A 25,379-nucleotide genomic window follows, 5' to 3' on the forward strand; every position below is an offset into this window, starting at 1 on the left:
AGGGAGCTGCAGGCATTTCACTTGTGCACAGATTGCCTCCTTCTGCCTTTCCTAAGGCAAACATTTGACTCTGCTCCTGATTCTTAGAGAAATCTGGATGCTGCCTCTCTGCTGCCAGGTCTCACTAGGAGCCTGCCAGGGCTGTTTCTTTGAGGGGGTGTTGGCCTTGGGACCATCATGTGACGAGCCTTCCTCTACGGCAAAGCGTGAACTTGTTCAGTAGCTGCTCCAGGATGACCCTCTGGCACCAGACGGTATGCGGGATGCAAAGCAGGGGTTCCTCTGGGATCCGCGGTAGAATATCCCCGTTTGAAAGTGTGTCAGAGCAGAGTGGCTGAGTCAACAGTTTTTCCTCTTCATTACCTCCGACAGCATCCCCCCTCCCCTGCTGCTTGTCCCCCAGTCCCTCCACCTGCCCTCTGGCACCAGTGCATTCCCTGCCACATGAATGAGGCAGCTGTTTCTTTCTCTCCCAAGCTCTCCAGCTCTCGCCTGGGCACATGCAGAAGCCCATTCAGCAGTTCTTTCTGTGTCTGCTTGCGCCTGGACTTAGAAAGACCTACTGTGGTGCTATTCAGAAGCCAGACTAGGAGAGAACAGAACATCAGGGTTCCATGCATGCCTGGCAGCTTGGGCATGGACTCCCCTTCCTGTGGCCTCAAAGAAAAGAGACAAAGGGTGAATGAAAGTGGTTTTCTGACATCTGCAGTGTGCGAGAGACACACAGAGAGGATGGGATTAACAATCTTGTCATATGGACTTCCTTCTGAGTAATCCCATCATAGACAACACTACGCTGCAGCCTGTGTCACCCTCACCGGCACCTCTTCCTCTCCTGTCAGCCTGCTTCCTTCTTCCGCTTCTCCCAATTAACACTTTCCTCCCCTCTGGCCACCACTATCTCCAATCCTGGTCATTCTCCTTGTAAACCAGCAACCATGTGCAGAGTGTCCACATGGGGGGGGGGCAGAGAGAGACACAATCTTGTCTGTGACGCCATACCCTGCTCTCAGAGAAAATGGTAATTCACTAATCCTATGATTTAAAAAATAAAATAAAATAAATAAAATAAAACAATAAAAGCTAGAGGCCATTCCTGATGTTTTAAAGCAGGGGTGGGAAACCTGTGGTCCTCCAGATGTTGTGTAGGACTACAACAACCATGGGCCATGCTATAAACTTTATAGGGCCAAAGGATCAATTCTTCATCAGAAGCATAAAATCCTCTTCTCAAATAATAGAAGGGGAGGGGTAGCCTTGCCACAAGTGAATCGTCATACTTCTGATGACAGGCACAGACAGGGCTGATGTGTTGTGTGCTTGATGGCTGTCACATCAGGAGAGACCAGCCAGGCCTCCTCCCAATGCAACATTCACCTGCCAGACTTCCCAGCCCGGGGAAACAACCTGTCCCCTCAAGATGGGGAGGGGCTGAGTCCCATCCCAGCAGACATGGGGGGGGCTGTAGAGGCCTCAGCCCCATCGAGTTGGCAACCCTGCTTCTGATTGTCACCAAATACTAAAGGATGAATGCGTACCCCAGTTTTTGCAACAGAGGAAGGAATGCCTTTCAGAGAGCTAAACAACAATAGTGTACATATCCCCAACATATATATAATCTAAATCTAATGATGTCAGTTCCCAATTTTAACTGGAGTCAGAAAGAGGCCCACTTCTCAGTGAGGCAGCAAGCCTTCCCTTTGCCTGCACCTCTGCTTTTGGCTGCAGGTAGGGTTTCACCTCAATACTATTTCCCCCCTGCACACAGAAAACAAGCTTGTCAAGGAGAAGGCTAGTCTAGAGTCTTTCTCCTTAATACCTGGGGTGGGATTTTTCTTGCAGGGGGTATGGAAATGCATTCAGTCACAGGAGCTTCCCCCTGCAGTCTAAAGTGGTCTAGGCAAGACTCACGGACGGAGGCTGGAGCTAGAGCTCTCTTCCTGTGGGGGGCTTTCAAAGAGGCCAGACCCCCCACTCTTGGCCCCCTCACAGTTCATCCCAGGTTGCTTCCAGACAATCTGTTTACTGAACCGATTTGTTTGCACAAAGCTTATGGGGAGGTTGGAGAATGCCAGGTCAAGCAAGTGTGACTTTCTGGTGCATTTTCCTGTCGCTTTCCTCACCACAAAAATTGGCTTTCAGCCAAACATGCCTTAGTCAAGGGCTTATTTTTTGTTTATTACCTGAACCAATCTCAAAAGCTTTCGTTGTCAAAAGAAACCGATAGAGAGAAATCTTGTGGGAGGACCACCTCACCCCATACCTTCACATGCTGCAATGCGCACCAGCATGTTTCTTTTTTGCAAGTTACATGAACACAAGCTGAAACCTCATTACAACCAGGCTCATAAGCAACCCAAGGCAGCCGACTGCAGCTGCTTCCGGACACGTGGCTTCTAGCACTAATCGTCATTGTTCTTCCGCTGCAAGCTAGAAGCAGAATCACAACTGACCTTCCACACTACTGGGGACCCTGTACTTCTTTGGTATGAGTGTCCTGCTAGTCCCTCTTCACACCAGTGGACATCACACAGCTGCTGGTGGGGGGAGCAGGAAGATGCTGGTCACCTGAGCAGTTATTTGGGGGGGATTTCAGGAGGTGGTGACCAGGAAGGAGTCTCCTCATTTTTTTAAAAAAATAGCATTATATGTTACAGCACCATAACCCTCTTTCACTTAAGGAGTTTTAGTGATAATGTAGAGATTGATTTAAATAATAATAATGAGATTATAAAATGGTGTCCACCCAAAAAGTTTATGGTGAATGTGTGTTGAGCTGTGAGAGGTTCACCTGCCAAATACATCACTGGCCATTAAAAAAACCACCTCCTTTTTTAAAAAACAACAGCAGCAGCAGCAGCAGCAGCAGAGTTCTACTAGGGGCAGCTACAGCTGTGGAGAATGTGGTACTCTTTCATCCATCTCAAAAGAGACAAACTTTCTATGGTAAGAAAAAGCAAGTAAGCAGCACTAGGAAAACCTGGGAAGATTACACACGGATCATGTGGAGCCCCTGCAAAATCTGAGTGGGCAAGACATGGTGAATCCACACTAGAGCTGGCAAATGGCTATTCTTGGGGACATCAATTGGAGGGGAAAGTAGCCAGGGGGGCAGATAGCAGCAATCAGAACAAGGGCTAAACTTTAGGCCCCCAAACAGCTGGAGTCACTCCTGAGAATGGTTCAGATATGGATTTCCTACTCTTGATGAAAGGGGTTGACTTAGAAGAAGAAGAAGACGAAGAGTTTGGATTTGATATCCCGCTTTATCACTACCCTAAGGAGTCTCAAAGCGGCTCACAATCTCCTTTCCTTCCTCCCCCACAACAAACACTCTGTGAGGTGAGTGGGGCTGAGAGACTTCAGAGAAGTGTGACTGGCCCAAGGTCACCCAGCAGCTGCGGGTGGAGGAGCGGAGACGCAAACCCAGTTCACCAGATTGCGAGTCCACCGCTCTTAACCACTACACCACACTGGTACTTTAAAATCCCTCTCAGCCTCTTGGGCTCATTCTGAGGCTTGAGAATGAAACCAGGAAACCTTTCCCCCAGCGCGTGGCCTTCACCTGAAAGAAGAGCCAGGTGCGCCTGCGTGTCAATGCATATGGGCTGAATGAATGTAAGAAGTAATAGCATCTTGGACTCTCACTTGGAGAAGGTGTTCCTGGCATAGTGCATTATGCTGTCAAAATCGTACGTCTCTCCCAAAGACTCCACCTCTTCATACTCCATCTTCAAGAAGTTATACTCCTGCCCTGCGGAAACAGCAGGAGGTAGAAGCATGAGAAAAGCAGACTAGGCTAAGCTGGGCAAGGAGCAAATATCTGTCTCTCATGTACTAGCATCTCCCAGGTCTCCTGCTCACACAGAACTGCTATCCAGCGGTAGCTTAGGCTGCTCAGTGATGCTGACTGAGCTATATGCTTCACTGTTTTTGACTCTGCACAAGTTCAGCAGTGAAATTTGAGGTACATCAATTTGCCAGCCTGTCCCAGGCTCTGCCATTTTCTAAGTTTGTCCAATGGCAAGGTGAGTCGTGAATGGATGAAGAAAGAACAGTGGGACTAAGGACAGAACTCCCATGTTCCACCAGACAAGCATCTTTTGCTGGACTGCTCATGCTTGCTTTACATTACTTTGCTTTGTTGGGATGAAGACTAGAAGAACAGAGAGAAAATGGGCACTTTTACCTGGTTGGATGTTTTCACGGATAATGGACACGTGCTCATCTCTGTCTGGGCGTGTGTGCTCATGCCAAAAACCAATGACATGGCCCAGCTCATGCACCACAATGCCAAACTTGTCACAGTTTTTCCCAATGGAGATGGCCTGTGGTCCTCCTCCTCTGCGCCCCACATAGGAACAGCACCTGTGAGGAGAACAAGAGAGTGCCAAATTCACTTGCAAATAGGCCAAGAACATCTCAGCAAGAAACACAAGTACAAACTTTTTCCACTGTGCTTTTTCCACTGTGAGAAGGAGAAGGGTCTTTAGAAGGTAAAATCATGCTCCTCTCCTCACCCCCATTCCCTTCCCAGGAGAAGGAAGAACTGGACCAAGGGAAAGACATGCTGCTGGGGACTTCAGCATCCATGCGACTTCAGATGTTGAGAAGTTCTGTCTCTGGCTTACCCACAAGGTCTAAAGGTAAACACAATGTAGCTGTCTTCATCATTCCGTTCCAAGAAGGTGACACAGGTGTGCTTCTCCCAGTGGCGCATGGCCTGCCGAAAGACGGCTCGTTGGCTGCCTACAGGAAACAGAGAGAGGCCCAAAGCTGACTAGAGAGGGAAGATGTCTACAGTCAAAGAATCATAGAATCATAGAGTTGGAAGAGACCACAAGGGCCATCGAGTCCAACCCCCTGCCAAGCAGGAAACACCATCAGAGCACTCCTGACATATGGTTGTCAAGCCTCTGCTTAAAGACCTCCAAAGAAGGAGACTCCACCACACTCCTTGGCAGCAAATTCCACTGTCGAACAGCTCTTACTGTCAGGAAGTTCTTCCTAATGTTTAGGTGGAATCTTCTTTCTTGTAGTTTGGATCCATTGCTCCGTGTCCGCTTCTCTGGAGAAGCAGAAAACAACCTTTCTCCCTCCTCTATGTGACATCCTTTTATATATTTGAACATGGCTATCATATCACCCCTTAACCTCCTCTTCTCCAGGCTAAACATGCCCAGCTCCCTTAGCCGTTCCTCATAAGGCATCGTTTCCAGGCCTTTGACCATTTTGGTTGCCCTCCTCTGGACACGTTCCAGTTTGTCAGTGTCCTTCTTGAATTGTGGTGCCCAGAACTGGACACAGTACTCCAGGTGAGGTCTGACCAGAGCAGAATACAGTGGCACTATTACTTCCCTTGATCTAGATGCTATACTCCTATTGATGCAGCCCAGAATAGTCCTCACTCTGAGCTGTGTGAGCAATTGAACAATTGTCAAGATGAGCATGTGGAGTATATGAGACAGCATATTACAATTGCAATGGTGCTGTAGGAGGAAGTGCAGGTCTTAACCAGAGGGGAGTGGAACTCAGGACTGCTCTCTAGCATCTGTACAGGAAAGGGTAAGGTCACATCACCAGACTCAGGATTAGAGGGGGCAGGTCTCAGAGGGGACTTAGCCATGTTCCCCACAAGATGGAAAGAAAACTGCCCATGCTGTTTGTTGGCAGAGCCATAAATATTATTTCAGAACTGCACACATTGCAAAACATAAAAACAGAAAACAAAGTCATCTGCGTAGGCAGATTCTTCTGTTGAGATGCAGATGACATAACCCGGATGTGAGTGTCAGTGATGGTTTGCTAATTTCTGAGTCCAGAAGAGAGCTACTAATAAAAATAAATTAACGAAAAAATATAAAATATATGACCTATTTGCCAGAGAACCCCTAATTTTGGAGTTTGCCCTGCTGGTTGCCACATATGATGCTTAACCTTAGAAGCTAGAAAAATGATCGCAATCCAGTTTTCAGAGATTCTAAGTATAGGCTTTAACGTTTAATGGAAATTTAAATTTGTCTGTATCTGGGGGTTTTTTAAAGAGAGAGACCAAGATAAGTGAATAAAAAAAAATGAGTTGAATTTGGCCCAGTGCAGAGAGGTGTCCGTCTTGGTAGTGGAGCACAGCAGGAAGGGAGATTTCTCTTGTCCCAATGCACTGCAGGTTCATGTGGAATTTGGTGTTAAATATTCATAGATGGCTTTAATTTCAAAACATATGATTTATTAATTTTAGATCCAATGGTATTGATTGGCATGTTGTTGCTGTCACTGTTGTTTTAAATCACTTTTTATCCACCTTGGCTTGGTAGCTACGCTGTTGATATGAAAGTGGCTGATGAAAACCCATCCTCACTCCCCCTAGCTTGCAGGCCTGACTTAAACTGAAAATTGAGCTTCCAAGGCATAAGAGCAAGCCCTGGTTAAAACTGGACAATAAATTTCTTACTTCATAGCCTGGAATTTTGCAACTGAACATCCAAGTACTTTTTGTTCAGATCACTAAGGAGATGAAGCAATTGGATTACAACTAACAGGGAACCAAAACAGAGCAATAGCCCTCAGTGAAGCTGCTCAACATGATGTCCATACTTGAACCTAGAATCTAGATCACTGTTTCTCAAGCCTGGGACTCCAGGTGTTGTTAGATTACAATTCCCAGCATCCCTGGCTAGCAGGACCAGTGGCCAGGGATGATGGCAGTTGTGGGCTGGATCTAGACACATCAAAGAAGCGTTTCTGTTTAAAGCGTTGTAAATTTAAATAAGGAAAAGAGGTAGAGAATGGGAACTCCATATCACCATCTCGTGGCACAATCTTATATCAAACATACATTGCATATAAATCACTTTTTCTTTACCGGTCTAGCTGAGTCTGTAGTCCAACAACAGTTGGAGACCCAAATTTGAGAATGGTCTAGACTGGTAAGCGTCTGTTGTGGCCCCAATCTGCCTCAGATGGCCTCACCTACATCACCTGCTTTCCCTTTCAGTGGTTCAGCTTGGAGAGGAGTGATGGTGAGGGTTCCGTGATTTCTAAGATGCAAAGAGCTGGGCAATGAGTGGAAGGAGAACAGGAAAGGCCTCAGCTGCCAGGCCTTCTAAGGGAGAATGAAGCACAATTTGTCCCATGCAGATTTTTTTTGAGAAAGGCAGGAGCAACACTCAGAGGTGCCCTTAAAGGCTCATTACTGAAGAACCCCCACTTCTGGAGTAAGGCCTGCTGGGTTTTTTTGCATTCAATATGCAGCACACTGAGTTCCTGGAGGAGGGGAAACGGGATTCATACGCTCTGCAAAGCCTCTCCTACTAGCAGCATTCTTTTCCCTACAGCACATAACATTGTAGGGTTTCTGGCAAGAATGGAGTTCTCAGTTCAGTTCTCAGAGACTTGCACTGGCACATTCTTACCAATCCAGTTTGTTGAGAATTGATTACTCAGTTAAGGTATGAGACTATTATTTATTTTAATGCAATCTCAATTACCTAAATCATTAAGATAATCAGATATCTGAATACAGATTGACATGGGAGCTACAGACTGAAGTATGTGGCATTTCTACTAGAATTCAGACATAGGGGATTTCCCTTGCATATTCCTTTGTAGTGGCATGTACACATTGCATGCTAATAAGGGCTGAGTTCAGGTGTTTTCTTGTGCACACACAACATAATCCCCAAGTCATCCTTATTCCACACTACTTAATCAATCAAAAGCACATTCTGTAGGATGGTTATAATCCATTTTGTACCAAGAATGCTCTTCTCAAGCTGCCTGGCATAGCTCTTAAGTCTAGTACAGCCTTTCCTTGTGTGGTGCCCCCAGCTGGCCGGAACTGACAGGAGTTATAGTTCCAAACATCTGGACGGTACCAGGTTAGGGAAGACTGATGGAGTAAATGAGTATTAACCTGAGAGTACAAGGTTCTCTCCTGAAATGTAAGAGAAACCAGTTAGTCTATTTTTCATGTTTTGTTTCAGGCGGAATAGTAGGCTTCACAAAATATGCAGTGCAGAGCAATCTGGCAATCTCTCCACAATATCTCTGTCTCACCGGAATCATGCTGTAGGCCTAGCAGTTTGCTCTTCTTCATCTCTGCATTTTAGGGGAGAATCACAGTTTCACAGTGTGTAAAACTTACCACTGAAATTTCCGCTGATCACATAAGGAATGACTCCATCTGGCCACACCCGCTCAAGGCGGGATGTGGCGGCCCGGCGGCTTCGAGGCTGCCCCTGCCCCTGCTTCCATCGCCTCCTCTGCTGCCTCCCGGGTCTCATACTGGTACTGTTTGAACTGTTCCCTTTGATGGAGACAATAAAGAGGTTCATGAGCACAGTTCTTTCCCATTTTGTGCAGGGAGAATCCCTCACCCAACTTTCGTTCATTGACTTCAGGGCAGAACTGGCACGCAAGACCCAAGAGAAAGATAAGCTTGAGTGACCTCCCTATTCCTCCCCTGGGTTTTATTTATTATTATTATTTTAAATAATATTTATTAAGTTTTACAATTTAACAATCCAATAAATGCCACATTAAAGACATTCCGAATTATAAAATAACCAAACAGTCCAAATATTAAGCCAAATCATAAATCTTTGTTTGACTTCCCACACTCTGAGGTCGGAGGATTGCCTTCATCTCACATTTGCACTGCTTTTTTAATTAGCCCAGGTGGTTCCCATAAATCAATCCGATGTTAACCCTTCATTCGTTTTCACAGCCTCTGAGTTCGTCCAGCAAGTGAGTTATATCAAAACAGTATGTTTCTGTGTGGGTGTTTATTTTCTTCTGTGTCTTTCACTTTTGCTTCCTCATGCCAGTTGTTATCCAATACAACACGTCCCAAAATGGAGGAAATCTGGCTTTCTGCCAATTGTTTCAGGCATATGTCCAAACCCTTCCGTTTTGTCTCATACCAGAACAGATAAGAAGGTAGAAAGATTAAGAAGGTAGAAATCTGCCCAAAAACCTGTTCCGACCATAACGCCGTGAAGATGGAAATGAAATTTACAACAACTGGTCAGTTTAGATGGAGAATGAATGACACCCTATTTCGAGATAGAGAGATCCACATGAAGGCCCAAAAAACTCTAAAGGACTATTTTGAAATCAATCTAAAGGGCGAGGTGGAAAAAAGAGTGATCTGGGACGCAAGTAAAGCTGTGATGCGAGGATTTTTGATTCAACAAAATTCAATAAAAAAGAGGAAACAGAATGAGAAAAAGGAAAATTTTTTGGAAAAGATAAAAGAAGGAGAGAAAAAATTAAGATCAAAACCAAAGTCCCAGGAGATTTTGAGGGAGATTAAGTTGTATCAAACACAATATATGGAATTGATGAACCAAGAGATAGAATGGAAAATAAAGCAAATGAAACAAAAGACATTTGAGTCGGCAGACAAATGTGGTAAACTTCTGGCATGGCAACTTAAGAAAAGACAGAAATTAAATACAGTCACAAGTCTAGAAGTGGATGGAAAAAATATATTTAAACCCAACGAGATAAGAAATTGTTTTGTGAGTTATTTTAAAAAACTTTATTCCCAAGGATTACAAAATGAAGAGGACATAGATAAATTCCTTAATAAATATGGATTACAAAAAATCTCTCATCATAGCAAGGTGGATCTAAACCAGAGAATAACAGAACAAGAGATAGAGGGTGCCATTCAGGACATGCAATTGGGCAAATCTCCAGGGCCAGACGGACTGACTTCCAGATATTATAAATCTTTAAAGGAATGGCTGATACAACCGTTAAAGGAAGTTTGTAACGAGATCTTAGAGGGAAAAAAGGCACCCGAATCGTGGAAAGAAGCATATATCTCACTCATACCAAAGACAGAGACTGAAAAGACTCAACTGAAGAACTACCGCCCAATTTCGTTACTGAATGTGGATTACAAAATTTTTGCAGACATTTTAGCAAAAAGATTTAAAAGAGTACTGATGGAGAAGATTCACAGAGACCAAGCAGGCTTTCTCCCAAAAAGACACCTCTCAGACAATGTTAGGAATATAATAGACATTTTGGAAAAGTTAGAGGTGAACATAAATACTAAAGCAGTTTTGATATTTGTGGATGCGGAGAAAGCCTTTGACAATATTTCATGGAGTTTTATGAAAAAGAATCTTCATGGGATGGGGGTAGGACAAGGATTTGAGAATGGTATGGGTGCAATATATTCCGAACAAAAAGCTAAGTTGATTGTAAACAATGTAATAACTGAGGAACTTAAGATAGAAAAAGGAACACGACAGGGGTGCCCAATTTCCCCATTGCTTTTTATTTCGGTCCTGGAGGTGTTGCTGAACATGATTAGAGACGACCAGCAGGTTAAAGGTGTAAAGGTCGGAACCAAACATTATAAGTTAAGAGCGTTCGCAGATGACCTGGTTTTGACCTTGCAGGAGCCAAACACTAGTACAAAAAGAGTGTTGGAAATAATCCAACAATTTGGACAGGTAGCTGGATTTAAATTGAATAAACAAAAAACTAAAGTCTTAGGGAAAAACTTAACAGATATGGAAAAGAATAAGTTTCAAGAAGAGACAGGTCTGACGGTGGTTAAGAAGGTGAAATATCTAGGGGTTAATTTAACATCTAAAAACTTGAATCTGTATAAGGACAATTATGAAAAATGTTGGTCAAAAATAAAAAAAGATTTAGAAATATGGTCAAATTTGAGATTGTCAATGTTAGGCCGAATTGCAGTGATTAAGATGAATGTATTGCCTAGAATGTTATTTTTATTTCAAACTTTGCAGATTATTGACAAGATGGACTGTTTCAAGAGGTGGCAGAAAGATATTGCGAAATTTGTCTGGCAGGGCAAAAAGCCCAGAATAAAATATAAAATTTTAACAGATGCAAAAGAAAGAGGGGGATTTGCCCTGCCGGACTTAAAATTGTATTATGAAGCAGCAGCATTCTGCCGGCTGAAAGAGTGGATGCTCCTCGAGAATACAGATATCTTGGACTTAGAAGGTTTCAATAATGCATTTGGCTGGCATGCATATCTATGGTATGACAAAATCAAAGTGCATAGTGCCTTTAAAAATCATATTGTAAGGAAAGCGTTGTTTAATGTTTGGATGAGATACAAAGATCTGTTGGAAAATAAAACCCCTAGATGGTTGTCACCCTTAGAGGCTAAGGCCCACAAGAAAGTTAATATGGAGGTCGGATGGCCAAAGTATTGTGAGATCTTAGAACAGGATGGAGAGAAACTGAAATTAAAGAGCCATGAAAAATTAAAACCCAAAGTACAAGATTGGCTCCACTACTATCAAATAATGGAGGTTTTTAAACAAGACAGGAAAATTGGCTTCCAGGTGGAAAAATCAAAACTTGAGACAGAATTGTTAGAACCCAATATTAAGAATTTGTCAAGAATGTATAACTTGCTGTTGAAATGGAATACACAAGACGAAACAGTTAAATCAGTTATGATTAAGTGGGCACAGGACATTGGTCATAATATTATGTCTGCGGACTGGGAAAGGTTGTGGAACACTGGTATTAAATTTACGGCATGTAGTGCTTTAAAGGAAAATGTGATGAAAATGGTCTATAGGTGGTACATGACCCCAGTTAAGCTAGCAAAAATTTACCATTTGCCTGATAACAAATGTTGGAAATGTAAGGAAACTGAGGGTACTTTTTATCATCTTTGGTGGACATGCCCGAAGATTAAGGTTTTCTGGGAGATGATATATAATGAAATGAAAAAGGTATTTAAATATACCTTCCTTAAGAAACCAGAGGCCTTTCTCTTGGGCATTGTCGGCCAACTGGTGCCAAAAAAGGATAGAACTTTTTTCATGTATGCAACAACAGCAGCAAGAATACTGATCGCAAAGTATTGGAAGACACAAGATTTACCCACCTTGGAAGAATGGCAGATGAAAGTGATTGACTATATGACATTGGCGGAAATGACGAGCAGAATTCGTGACCAGGGAAAGGAGACTGCGGAAGAAGACTGGAAGAAATTTAAGATTTATCTTAAGAACTATTATAAACTTGATGAAGTTTAGAATGTCGAGATTCTACAGAGAGAAAGGGTTGCAGTAATATAAGATTAGATTAAGAAAGGACTATGATGAATTAGGATGGGGAAAAACATTTATATGTTGCTATAAAACTTGGACATGAGGATGCAGAAAGGGGAGGTATGGGGAAGTCCGAGGAAAGAAGTTTATGAAAGGACATTTTGAAATTATATTTGTTTGTTTGTCTGTTTTTCTTTTATGTTTGTTTGTTATAAAAACTCTTGTAAAACCAATAAAAATTTTATAAAAAAAAAAAAACAGAACAGATAAGCCTGTACTTTACCTAGGAGCCTCAATTTCCATCTTCTACTCTTAACAGTCCATCAGAATTAATTGCAAGTTCATAAGTCTTTCCCACACAGTTAATAACTCACTCAGAGCATGCCTGTTAATTAGGTAAGTCTGAATTATCATCTTAAATTATCATCAGGAGTTTGCTCGCTCATGGTGGCGACTTTGGAGAGTTGCTGAAGAGACGCATGGTGTTTTCCACCCAGCGCCCCCTGCCTCCTCGTTCCTACCAGATTGGGGGCAGGTGTTGGGCGATCTGTGGGTGAAGCTGCCCACCCGGCCTGGGGGGGGGGGGGCTGGAAGGATGATTACTCACATTTCATCCTCAAAATATCCCATGTGAAATGGCAGAGCCAACAGCAAGCCAACCATGGCTGACCAAACCGGAAGTCTCAATGGCTGCCTGGGTTTTAAGTGCATTGAACTGCTTTGCTAATGCTTCTATTAAGATGCAGATCTCAGTTGACCACGATGTAAGTCCTGTTGAGTGAAAGAAACCACTAACCCTCTCACTACTTGTTCACCCTCCTTTCCCTCTGGCCCAGAAAAAAAGTGATGTGTGCAGACAGTAGATGATGCCACTTGCTTGCTCATTGGTTCTCTGTCTGGCAAACAGTGATGAGGAAGATGACAGCTATCGAACAGCATCGAGATGACTAGGGGGTGAGACAGGGTTGCATTTTGGCCCCCACATTGTTTTGTCTATTCTTAAATGACCTAGAAGAGAGCTTAATGGACCCAGATGGACACATTCCAAAAATAGGAATGAGAAGGACCCCCTTGTTGTTATATGCTGATGACGCGGCCATCATCTCACGTTCCAGACCGGGTTTGAATTATCTGCTGAGGAAATTTTCTGATTACTGTTCTGGAAATGGTTTATCCATTAATTATGAAAAATCTAAAATTTTAGTTTTCGAAAGAAGCTTCTCCCGGTCTAAATGGATGCTGGATGGCCATAACCTTGAACAGATTAAATACTTCACTTATCTAGGGCTCACATTCCATCATACAGGATCTTGGAAGCATCACTGGCAAACCTCCCTTCAAAAGGCGGAGATTACAAAGCTAGCCATACTCAGATTCTTTTTCACAAAGGGCGGCAAATATGTTCCAGCAGCCTTAAGGGTTTTCAACGCAAAACCCGTTTCCCAACTCCTGTACGCAGCAAATGTCTGGCATAATGGGGACCTGCCAAAGCTAGATGGCTTTAAGGCAAAATTTCTACGATCTCTGCTGCAGGTACCCAACTGCGTCCCCAACTCCGTTCTTCTGTTAGAAGCTGGTGAATGCCCGATTTCAACTAAAGCGTGGTGGGCTGCCCTAAAACATTGGCTCAGGATTTCAGTGTTTAATCCAGGGAAGGGTTTGTACCAACACCTGACCAATGAGGAATTTGTCAGCAAATGGCAGAAAACCATGGCTTAAAAAGCCATCTCTATTGATCTGTCATTCCCCCAACTGTACTACCTGAGTTATGAAGGCACCCTAAAGACGTTAAAGCAAAGATTATGGGATAATGCACACAGTGACTTGCGATCACGATCATACGCAGTCTGTAGTCCGCTGGCAGTAGGAGTTCAATATGGGTATGTCTTTAAGTTAACATCTGACATTAAAAACCTGACAGTACTAAACTATCGAAGGCTTTTCACCAAAGCCAGACTAAATGTCTTTCCTTCTGCAGTGTTGGATGGCAGGTTGAGAGGAGTTCCCTACCAGGACAGACTTTGCTCGTGTGCTCAAGACATTGATTCCATAAAACATATTTTGTTGCATTGTGCAAAATATGAGCAAGCCAGGGCTGAACTGATACTACCCTTTCTGGTACCTTTCCCGAGAAAATCAGAGGCTCATTATGTCAGGTTCCTACTGGAAGACTGGACAAATGTTAGAACATTAGCAGTGGCAAAGTTTTTATCGGTGGTTGCACGATCAAATGAGCCCTATATTCTAAACAAAATACCCTGGAGGTAGGCTGTATGAATTGTGTATTGTTTTGTAATGATTTGTTAGGTCTCTGGACCGTAATAAAGATTGATGCTGCTGCTTGCTCTTTGGTTCTCTGTCTGGCAAACAGTGATGAGGAAGATGAGCCTCAGCAAGCTCTGCGGCTAAATGGCAAAGAGTAACTAGACCCACGGGGGGTGGGTGTCATGCTGGGGGTCCTGGAGAGTGTCTTGCCGAAGGGCCCACCGAAACTTGGAGCTGGCACTACATTCCTTATCAACCAATAGTCTAATGCCATTTTTCATGTGTCTAAAGACCCCTGCTGCCTGCCAAGGTAGGCTGCGACACTAGATTAAAGATTGGGCTGTTATTTCATATCAATCAGTGAACTTCAGTTTTTTCCTCCAAGTTCATTTTCTCTCCTACTTCTCCTTATTCCCCCCTCAGAACCCCACTTTTTGCTTTCTCCTCATTCACCTGAGACACTCCTTTTTCCTCCAAATTTGTTTTCAGGGGGCAAGACAAGATGGGCCACTACTTACCACACCTGCTATTTATGCAAACAAGCTTGAACGGTGCCACATCTAGTTTGCCTCACAGGCTCCAGCCTCTTCTCCTGGGGGTTTCTGTTTGCTCCACTCAACCAGCCACTGCTAGGGAGGCCTTTCACTGCCCAGCCCCTCTGTGACAGAAAGGCAGGCAAGCCAATCATTGCCCAAAGCTTCTTGAGCATCACTGCTTCTGCCACCACCACCAAGTCTCTTAGTAATTTATTAGATAGCTAGTGACATGACAACTCTTACCACACAAATTGAATCCTATGCATTTTCTTAAACCACTCTTTGTCCAAAAATGCTGACTCCTTGATGTGTCTTATACAGCCATTTCCCATTTTTGTAGGTTAGGTATTTATTGTGGTCTTCAAATAGGAACCAGTGAAGGCGGTGGAGGTCCTGTGTGAGTGTCTGGAGGTGGTTGGAGGATGGATGGCGGCTAACAGATTGAGGTTGAATCCTGACAAGACAGAAGTACTGTTTTGGGGGGAGAGGAGACGGGCGGGTGTGGAGGACTCCCTGGTCCTGAACGGGGTAACTGTGCCCCTGAAGGACCAGGTGCGCAGCCTGGGAGTCATTCTGGACTCACAGCTGTCCATGAAGGTGCAGGTCAATTCTGTGTCCAGGGCAGCTGTTTACCAGCTCCATCTGGTACGTAGGCTGAGACCCTACCTGCCCACAAACTGTCTCGCCAGAGTGGTGCATGCTCTGGTTATCTCTCGCTTGGACTACTGCCATGTGCTCTATGTGGGGCTACCTTTGAAGGTGACCCGGAAACTACAACTAATCCAGAATGCGGCAGCTAGACTGGTGACTGGGAGTGGTCGCTGGGACCACATAACACCAGTCTTGAAAGACCTACACTGGCTCCCAGTACGTTTCCGAGCACAATTCAAAGTGTTGGTGCTGACCTTTAAAGCCCTAAACGGCCTCGGTCCAGTATTCCTGAAGGAGCGTCTCCACCTCCATCATTCTGCCCAGATACTGAGTCCAGCGCCGAGGGCCTTCTGGTGGTTCCCTCACTGTGAGAAGCCAAGTTACAGCAAACCAGTCAGAGGGCCTTCTCGATAGTGGCACCCGCCCTGTGGAACGACCTCCCACCAGATGTCAAAGAGAAAAATAACTACCAAACTTTTAGAAGACATCTAAAGTCAGCCCTGTTTAGGGAAGTGTTTAATGTTTAATAGGTTATTGTATTATAGTGTTTTGTTGGAAGCCGCCCAGAGTGGCTGGGGAAACCCAGCCAGATGGGCGAGGTATAAATAATAAATTATTATTATTATAATATTATTATTATTATAGGTATGAAGCCATGGAAAACCCAGGTGGCAGAAGGCAGGTTGGTTGCTTAAACTGTTTTGCCTGCTGTCATGTCAAGAAAACAGGCCATTGCATCTTTTTCTTCTAGTGGATGGTATTAAGGCAGCTGCAAGACATGGCTAGTTTATTCAGATGCAATGCATATTTGACTGTGAAAAAGCAGTTTTCCCTCCAAAGCTTTGGCTGGTTTTGTTAACGCAAGAGCAGAAGAAGTGCAAGGGTTTATGCCAAGATCTCTGTCTCCAAATTGTCTGGAATGCTCTCTATCAGTCAAGCTGCTGCCACAGCCTATAGAAAGCCTATTACCTGGCAGGAGAACCTACCCAAAGGCCCAGGGAGGAGGGCCCAGGGATCTGGCAAGGAGAAACTCAAAGCTAGGTGTCAGGGGTTCAGGAGCAGAGGCAAGGGCAAGGGCAAGGGAGGAAACAGAGAGCGAGGGGGAGGAAGCAGAAGAAAGGATGAGTGATGACGATGACCCGAGATCTCCGAGTCTTTCCAGTGAATCAGAAGATTCACAGAAAGGAGCACCAGTGGCCAGGGCAAGGGGGACACCCCAGGAGGAAAGGGCCAGAGGGGGCTCAGAGGGGAGCAGTTGGAAATCGGGACCAGCGTCACCAACAGAGAGCAGGGGAGAGGAAGGGCGTCAGGTATCAAGCGCTGGCAGCTCACAACAGGAGGGAGGGCACGAGTCAGGAGTGGCCACACCTCCATCGGGGAGCGAAGAAACGGTCAGACGGAAAGTGGAAGGTTGGGCGCGCGCGCCAAGTTCAAATGCACAGGAAGGTGGCGCAGTAAGCAGCCCGGAAAGGGAGCCAGGTCCTAAAGCCCGGCGCAAGGAGGCAGGAGGGTCCGGGGGGTCGGCGTCAGAAGAATCCAGGAAGGAAGAGACCCTGGGGGGCAGAGGGACCCAGAGAAGAACAGTCAGGCGGAAAAGGTGGAGTAAGGCTAGGATATTAAGTTGGTGCGCAAGGGGCGGAGACTCAGACGGGACTTCGCCGATCTAGCCATTAGACGTAGAGTTGCACGCAGCAGCTGGAGAATGGAAACTGTAACTCAATAAAGACTTTTACAAAGTGATTGCTGGCTAGCGTGATCCTCTGTGAGCTAGGATCTGGAAGCAGCTCTGACACTAGGCTTTGTACATGCCAAACATGAGCAAGGAGTACCCAAGGCCTCCCTGCACACCTCACAACATGGACCAGGTCCTTTTCACTGCCTCTTTGCCATGAAAAGTGGGGCTGGGTGATGGGGAGGGCCCAATCTGCACCAGAAAGGACACAACGCCCACGGGGGCTTCGCGGTCACATTTTGGTCCTCCCAAATGAGGACAAAATAGTGAGTTGCCAACCAACATTCCAAGTCAAATAACAAAATCCAGGTGTGCCAGATTTGACTGAAACTCTGGGCACTTCCTTCAGATACACTCTAAAATTCGGGGGGGGGGGGTAAAAACAAATCCCAATACCTGAATAGCTTATGTTTTTAGTGAGCAATTTTGTTGGAATTAAATAATGTTGCTGCCTATATAGCATCCTCCAGTCTTTCATCCCTTTCTCTTGAGGAGATTATCCCACAGTTAAACAAATGTCACTGTCAAGGAGATTTCATTTAAAAAAACCACCCTGGGTAATAAATCTTCCAATTGTTCCCTCTCTGCTAAAGAAATGCAGACAGTTACATGGGTGTTCTTGAGGATGGCTGAGAAGCAGACCCATGTGAGCCCAGTTACCTTTGTCCTGTGCCTGATGAACCTGGATCCTGTCAATATTATCCATGGACCTGAGCCAGGCTGGCTGCACCCTCTTCCAGGCTCCCCCACAGTAACAGCAGCTGAGCTAACATTGGTCTCCTGACCCTTGACTTTCAACAGAAGCATGATGAATATAATGCAACCCTATAACACTTTCTTTATATTTGCTGCACTGACTTTCCTCATCTCCATTCAGTCTCATTTTAGAAATCCTTTAGCTAAGACTACAGTGAAAACTAAAATGAGTCTACAGAATGGAAGAAACAGAAATCAGGTTTGGAAATGGAGTATCACAAAGCACATCCCAGCTGTCAACTACTGAATTCACAGGAAAGGCCTCCTGAGTTCTGCCTTCTGGAAAAAGGGTTAGTTTGCACAATCAGCGGAATCAAGTAGCAAAGTTTTTTTTCTAGACTGTCCCCAAAAGACAATGAATTAGAAACCATTCACAAAATGGGTTTTAACGCAACAAAAACAAAACCATATTTTCCATCCTGTGCAACTCACCTGTTGCAAGTGTAGCAGATACATTTTTGAAATACATGTGGTGAGACTATAGAAAACTTTAGAAATTCTTTCACGGTGGTTCAGAAATAATCTGCGTAATGAAAATTGCACAGTCCAGTTCAGTTACAATTCTGCTATATCTAAAAATTCTGGTTAAATTTGAAATACAAATAAACAGGGTCAACCTGGGCCCTGCTAGGCCTATATGGTCATCCTACCCAGCAGCTGTTTTATGCACACAGTAGGGCAGCCTAATAATGGGTCAACATGTAGGACACTCTATGCCACTTTGGGGTCTCTTTTGTAGAAGCGGCTGGGACCATTGTGCATATATTTGTTGCTTTCAGTAAGACTCATGGGAACCATGCGGCCTAAACAGATGTGAAGGTATAACATGTGTTGATAGATCAGTGCTAGAAGTGTGCCAAAGTTCCCTGCATGGCTGTGGGGAAGGGGAATCTTAAGCACACCCTGAACAAGAGGTGTGGGTTAGGGTTTTGGAGAGTGTGGTGGGTCACTCCTTTGCTTAACAATATAAAATGTTAATATGCAAGCTAGCTGACAATAATTGACAGTAACTGGTGGGTGTAAGCTGCATCACCACCACCATCATCATCATGTGGGTGGGAGATGGGGGTCCATCACCTCCTCTTCCTCGCTTGAACAGTCAGTAACCCTGAGGCAAGATGCCTACTTCAGTGGGCAATTACCAGTTCACAGAGTTTTCAGTCAGTTCTGAAACCGTTATAATGACCGTAAACATTACTATTATTTTTGAAAAGCTAAAGAACCAGACTGAGAATAGCTAAAAACTTGAAAGTGAGAACTGAAGCGAAACTGTACAAGTGATGAGTAATCCAAACTAGTACTGAGAATCAGATTCTACCCCGGGCCGTGTGTCAAGACATGCTATCAGTGGCGTAGCGTGGGGGGTGCAGGGGGGCTGGCCGCACCGGGCGCAACATCTGGGGGTTAGGGGGCGCAAATCCATGGGTTAGGGGGAGCAAATTACTTGCCTTGCCCCGGGTGCTGACAACCCACGCTACGCCACTGCATGCTATCCAAGTTCCAGTACAATAAGTCTGCTCATTTGCTACCAGAAACACGGAACTCACAGGTTTGTCTCTGTGTGTGCATTGTCTAAGTACTTGTTGTATGGAGATGTGCAACTGTACCTGAGGAGTTAGTGGCAGTTCTCTCAATGGTGTGCCGTGTGAGATCCACAACCCGATCCACCTGGAACATCTTGAGGTCTTCTTCATCCAAGGCAATGTCTCCTAAAAAGGCAACTGTGGAGGGTGGAGAGAGAGAGAGAACTTGTGAGGAAGAAGTTCAGTTCTGATTGCTTTGTCTAGACCTTGAAGGAATGTGTTGTTTTTTTAATGGATGGGAAAGCAGGACACATTCACCCACTTTGCATGTGATTTGTGTGAGAAACACCACGGTCACCAAGGGGAAGGGGGGGGAAGGGGACCAGTATGGGGAAGCAGGAAACAAAAGACCTCAAATGCACATTAGAAACAGTTTATTGAGGCAAAGACAATGTGTTTTTGAGGGTTTCCCCCCTAGTGTAACTGAGGTTATGCACACACTGGACTGTTAATGTGCTGATGGATTTCACAGATCTGGGATAGCTCAGTCAGTAGAGCATGCGATACTTAATCTCAGGGTTGTGGGTTCGAGGTCCATGTTGGGCAAAAGATTTCCTGCACTGCAGGGGGCTGGACTAGATGACTCTCATGGTCCCTTCCAACTCTACAATTCTATGACCCCAGTTTTGCACAAACCTGCCCTATATATAGTGTGTCATTGAAAGAATGAGGGCTGTTGCGGCTGTGCACCTTTAACTTTTTTTAAAAATTGAAATACAAGAGCAGTTCTGTGCCGAATAGCCATTAGAAAGGGTTTGATTGTCTTAATTTATATAGTTAATCTATGCTGAAGATCAGGACACAGGTGGTGCTGTGGGTTAAACCACAGAGCCTAGGACTTGCCGATCAGAAGGTCGGCGGTTCGAATCCCTGCGACAGGGTGAGCTCCTGTTGCTCGGTCCCTGCTCCTGCCAACCTAGCAGTTTGAAAGCACGTCAAAGTGCAAGTAGATAAATAGGAACCGCTCTGGCGGGAAGGTAAACGGCGTTTCCGTGCGCTGCTCTGGTTCGCCAGAAGCGACTTAGTCATGCTGGCCACATGACCCGGAAGCAGTACACTGGCTCCCTCGGCCAGTAAAGTGAGATGAGCGCTGCAACCCCAGAGTCGGCCACGACTGGACCTAATGGTCAGGGGTCCCTTTACCTTTACCTATGCTGAAGATCTGTCCTTTCCATTTGCACTTTTGTGCACGTTCAACCAGACAAGCACTTTCAACTGAACACTTTCTCACTGTTTCACATTCACACTAGTGTTCAATGTTCAATAGGGTGTATTTGTACTGTGTGTCCCCTCAGCTAGTACTTCTCCATCCTCCCTCAGTTCCAGAAACCTGAGCTCCATTGTAGGCAAGGGCACAGGTATTTGTTTATCTGTGTACACAGCCAATTTGTTTAATTTGTTGAGATTGAAATTTTTCAATATATCAGACTTGCAGAAAACAGCAGAAGCCCACTGAAGAGCACCTCACCAAAACCCCAGCCTTGAAGACTTTCGTCTTGCTCTCTGGTTTTACTTTTTAAACTTGCTAATTCAGCATATTCCATCCATTTCCATTCCCTTTCGTAGATACTGCATCCTCCTGCCATTTGGGGGCACAGTACTCTCGCTGCCGTAGTTGCATATGGAAACAAATTCCTTTGATTCTTTGCTCCATCTGATCCAGTTATCCCTAAAAGAAAAGCTTCTGGTCTTTTGGGGAGAGTCCTCTTCAAAAAACATTTCATTATGTATCATCTCCCAAAATCCCTGAGTTACTCTGCAAGTCCACCACATGTGGTAAAATGTACCTCACTTTCTTCTTCTTAGTAAATAATGATGTTTGATATACAATCATCTTGGCAGCAAATTGTAATAAACCAACACTGATAAAAGACAACAGGAAGCATCTACTAGCATGCACACTGAGCAGTGCAAACAGTGCACATACAAGTCAGGAGTAGAATGCGACAGCTGTAAACTGGTCAGACTTTAATTCCCCCAAGACCCCTGCAAAGTCCCTGAATATCGCAATCTGTTTCTGTCTTTTGCTTGAAGCGGCATCTGATAACTCTCCATGCTACTTTTGGATAAGAGAATTCCAAAATAAAGCCTGAAGAAATGTATTACTAATATCTTCGTCCCGTTAATAGAAATGTGATACAGCTTCAAAAGAAGAGCACCAAAAACCTTCATTAACTGAACTGGCTTTTTTGCAGCTGTATCACTTTTGTGGCTCAGGCATCCTGTGATCAACCAGGACCTGCAGATCTCCATCCTCCTTCTGCTGCTCCCAGCCCAGCAGTCTCTAACCAGTAAGGAAAAAATGCATGATTAATCCCCAAATGCATGACCTTACAGTTTATACTATTCCATTTCATTCCATTTCTATGACTCTATTTCATGAGGTCATCTGCTTTTCCCTGCAGAATTCCTAGATCTTTATTGTATTAAAATATTTTCTAAATTTTGTTTTTCCAGATTTCATCAACACACTTCTACTTCTGTCCACAGACTGTTTGCTAAAAGGTAAATAAAGTAGTCCTGGGACCAGTCCCTACTGAACTTAAATTAGTTAATTCTTTCTAACTTTAAAACTTGCTTATAGCACAAAACTCTTGTCATTTTACCTTTAGTTAGTTTCTGTAGGGCCTGGATCTCGTTTCCCTGTTTAAATAGTAACATTAATGTTGTGTGGTATAAAATGCTTTACTGAAATCCAGGCATATTGTATGTATCAATTACAACTCCTCTCTGTCCAGTGAATAGCTCTCATATAAAAAAGGATGAAACCATGATCTTGTGTCCTGCATCTTCAAGGAAACCACACTACTATATGTCACATTAGGTAGGTTTTTTTCATTCCTTTAGTATTTATTTCAAAGACTTGCTTTAAGGGATATAGTTTAAGTCCTGTACGTTTGAGGAAGGGTCCATAGTGTTGGGATCTTGACCAAAGTCCAGGCCTTTCCCCTGAATTCTGAAAAGCACTTTAAAAAACACAACTACTATTTACAGAGAAATAAATGAAGGCACACTTGTTGCTTAAGAATTGTATTCGCTTTATTTTAAACATGCTGTCTAATAATACTGCTTCCATTTGTTCTCTAAGGCAGTGTACTATGGCCACTCGCAATGTTGAGTTCTACCCCAGAGTTCTACCCTAGTTTCAACTGCTGGGTGCTCCGGTAGGTTGTGTTCTCAATGGATAACTAAGCCATCCAATCATTTGTGTCTTGCCGTCTTCAAAGAAATTCAGGGCAGGAGACATGTACCTTGTACTCTCACAACAACCCTGCAACCTGAGCAGATATCTGAACTCACTTCTCCCTAGATCAGAGCTTTCCAAACTTTTCTTTAAAAAAAACAAAAAATTATTAACCAACCAATCAAATCACATCACATCACATAAATTCCAAATTACAAAGCCAATTTTTTTTGTTGGGGGGACCCATATTTCAAGTTCGGAAAGGGATTCCAATCATCTTCTTGCTGCTGCGTTAATATCCACAAATCTGTCCACATAATGTTCATAATTCTATCCAGTCCTATCTTGCTGTTCTCACATCTCATCTTGTTCGTATATTTCTCTTTTTTTCTTTATGGTCTCTTCTGATAATCTCCTTAAGCAGGTAAACACCAGTTATAATCCTGTGTGGATTTTCCGTTCGTCCAATCATCATGTCGAGATGGTATCCATATATCATCACTTTTATAAATAAAAGCACTCTTTCCATCATCAGTCTCGCACATCTGTCGCCTTCTTTAGTTCCTCTGAGGAGGCTCACCCACGGTATGAAAACAAAACTATTCATAGAATCATAGAATCATAGAGTTGGAAGAGACCACAAGGGCCATCGAGTCCAACCCCCTGCCAAGCAGGAAACACCATCAGAGCACTCCTGACATATGGTTGTCAAGCCTCTGCTTAAAGACCTCCAAAGTAGGAGACTCCACCACACTCCTTGGCAGCAAATTCCACTGTCGAACAGCTCTTACTGTCAGGAAGTTCTTCCTAATGTTTAGGTGGAATCTTCTTTCTTGTAGTTTGGATCCATTGCTCCGTGTCCGCTTCTCTGGAGCAGCAGAAAACAACCTTTCTCCCTCCTCTATGTGACATCCTTTTATATATTTGAACATGGCTATCATATCACCCCTTAACCTCCTCTTCTCCAGGCTAAACATGCCCAGCTCCCTTAGCCGTTCCTCATAAGGCATCGTTTCCAGGCCTTTGACCATTTTGGTTGCCCTCCTCTGGACACGTTCCCGTTTGTCAGTGTCCTTCTTGAACTGTGGTGCCCAGAACTGAACACAGTACTCCAGGTGAGGTCTGACCAGAGCAGAATACAGTGGCACTATTACTTCCCTTGATCTAGATGCTATACTCCTATTGATGCAGCCCAGAATTGCATTGGCTTTTTTAGCTGCCGCGTCACACTGTTGGCTCATGTCAAGTCTGTGGTCAACCAAGACTCCTAGATCCTTTTCACATGTACTGCTCTCAAGCCAGGTGTTCCCCATCTTGTATTTGTGCCTCTCATTTTTTTGCCCAAGTGCAATACTTTACATTTCTCCCTGTTAAAGTTCATCTTGTTTGTTTTGGCCCAGTTCTCTAATCTGTCAAGGTCGTTTTGAAGTGTGATCCTGTCCTCTGGGGTGTTAGCCACCCCTCCCAGTTTGGTGTCATCTGCAAATTTGATCAGGATGCCCTTGAGTCCATCATCCAAGTCGTTGATAAAGATGTTGAATAAGACCGGGCCCAAGACAGAACCCTGTGGCACCCCACTAGTCACTCTTCTCCAGGATGAAGAGGAACCATTGATGAGCACCCTTTGGGTTCGGTCAGTCAGCCAGTTACAAATCCACTGAGTGGTAGCATAGTCAAGAACGCATTTTACCAGCTTCTTTACAAGAATATCATGGAAATATCATGATATTCTTTACAAGAATATCATATTCCTCCTCCCAGACATAAGTCTTTCGACAGAACTTGCCAAAATGGCGACGCTATTTTTTGCTGCGTCATTCCAAAGCTCTTATACTTTCCATGGTCTTCTTAAAACATGCTTTGGTTAGAAAATTATCTCCACACAGTCTTAAATCCTCATCTTAAGTCATTTAAACGGCATTTCTGACTTGTGACTTGTGGGGGGGGGGAATTCTTGGTTAACCACATAGAGAAAAGAAAGGAAAGTTCCCCCCCCCATCCAGTCCCATTGCCGAACATACCGAGCCTTGGTGTGTCTTCTCATGATTTATTCCTGTTCCTCCGACCCATCTTGTTTCTCAGAGATGTCTTCAGTTAGCAGTCTTTACTCCCCATTCATCCTTGAAATATGTGCATTCGCTTCCTCCTAATTGTTTCTTTTGAAGTTGCTCCAGCCAGAGGTGCGAATCAGAGACAGCGTCCAGGAGCGCCGAAGTCTGCACAAGGGCTTTCTGCCTAGTGCCCCCACTCCCTCAAATTTGGGGGTGGTATAGGGCACAGCAGGCAAGGGCAGTCCCCCCCCCCATGCTTGGGGGGGGCGGGAGGCTGTTTACTCCCATCACAGCCTCTTAATTACTTCGTGTGGGTCAGAGAGATGTTATTGTCAGCCATCTTTCGATGTGGCCCTAGTGCCCCCCCCGAGCTTTCCAAACTTTTCATGTTGGTGACATATTTTTTAGACATGTATCGTTTTGTGACACAGTAATTCAGTTTTACTAGCAAACCAGAGGTTAAACTAACCCTTTTCCAGCCCCAGGAGGAACGTTTGCGTGACACACCTACACATTGCAGCCAATTCACTAATGTGGTGCGACAAACAGTTTGGAAAGCTCT

The 25,379-nt window shown here is 44.4% G+C and overlaps 1 protein-coding gene across 3 annotated transcripts in view; it reads right to left on the minus strand.

Annotated features, from left to right (window-relative positions):
- The window catches only part of BMP1 (bone morphogenetic protein 1), a 176,886-nt gene that overhangs the window by 74,548 nt on the left and 76,959 nt on the right, over positions 1-25,379 (minus strand). For 2 of the 3 annotated variants that reach the window (XM_082200270.1, XM_082200272.1), the window contains exons 2-6: positions 19,607-19,720; positions 8,144-8,305; positions 4,632-4,749; positions 4,190-4,368; positions 3,649-3,754 (exon numbers count right to left, since the gene is read on the minus strand). In XM_082200270.1, the coding sequence (XP_082056396.1) occupies positions 3,649-3,754; positions 4,190-4,368; positions 4,632-4,749; positions 8,144-8,305; positions 19,607-19,720 (679 nt within the window). Of the gene's footprint in view, positions 1-3,648; positions 3,755-4,189; positions 4,369-4,631; positions 4,750-8,143; positions 8,306-18,431; positions 18,523-19,606; positions 19,721-25,379 lie in introns of those variants that run through there. The other variant, XM_082200271.1, reaches the window with a different exon arrangement.

The sequence above is a fragment of the Podarcis vaucheri genome, assembly GCF_965113315.1.
Source record: "Podarcis vaucheri genome assembly, chromosome: 15".
In the NCBI taxonomy this organism is placed as follows: Eukaryota; Metazoa; Chordata; class Lepidosauria; order Squamata; family Lacertidae; genus Podarcis; species Podarcis vaucheri.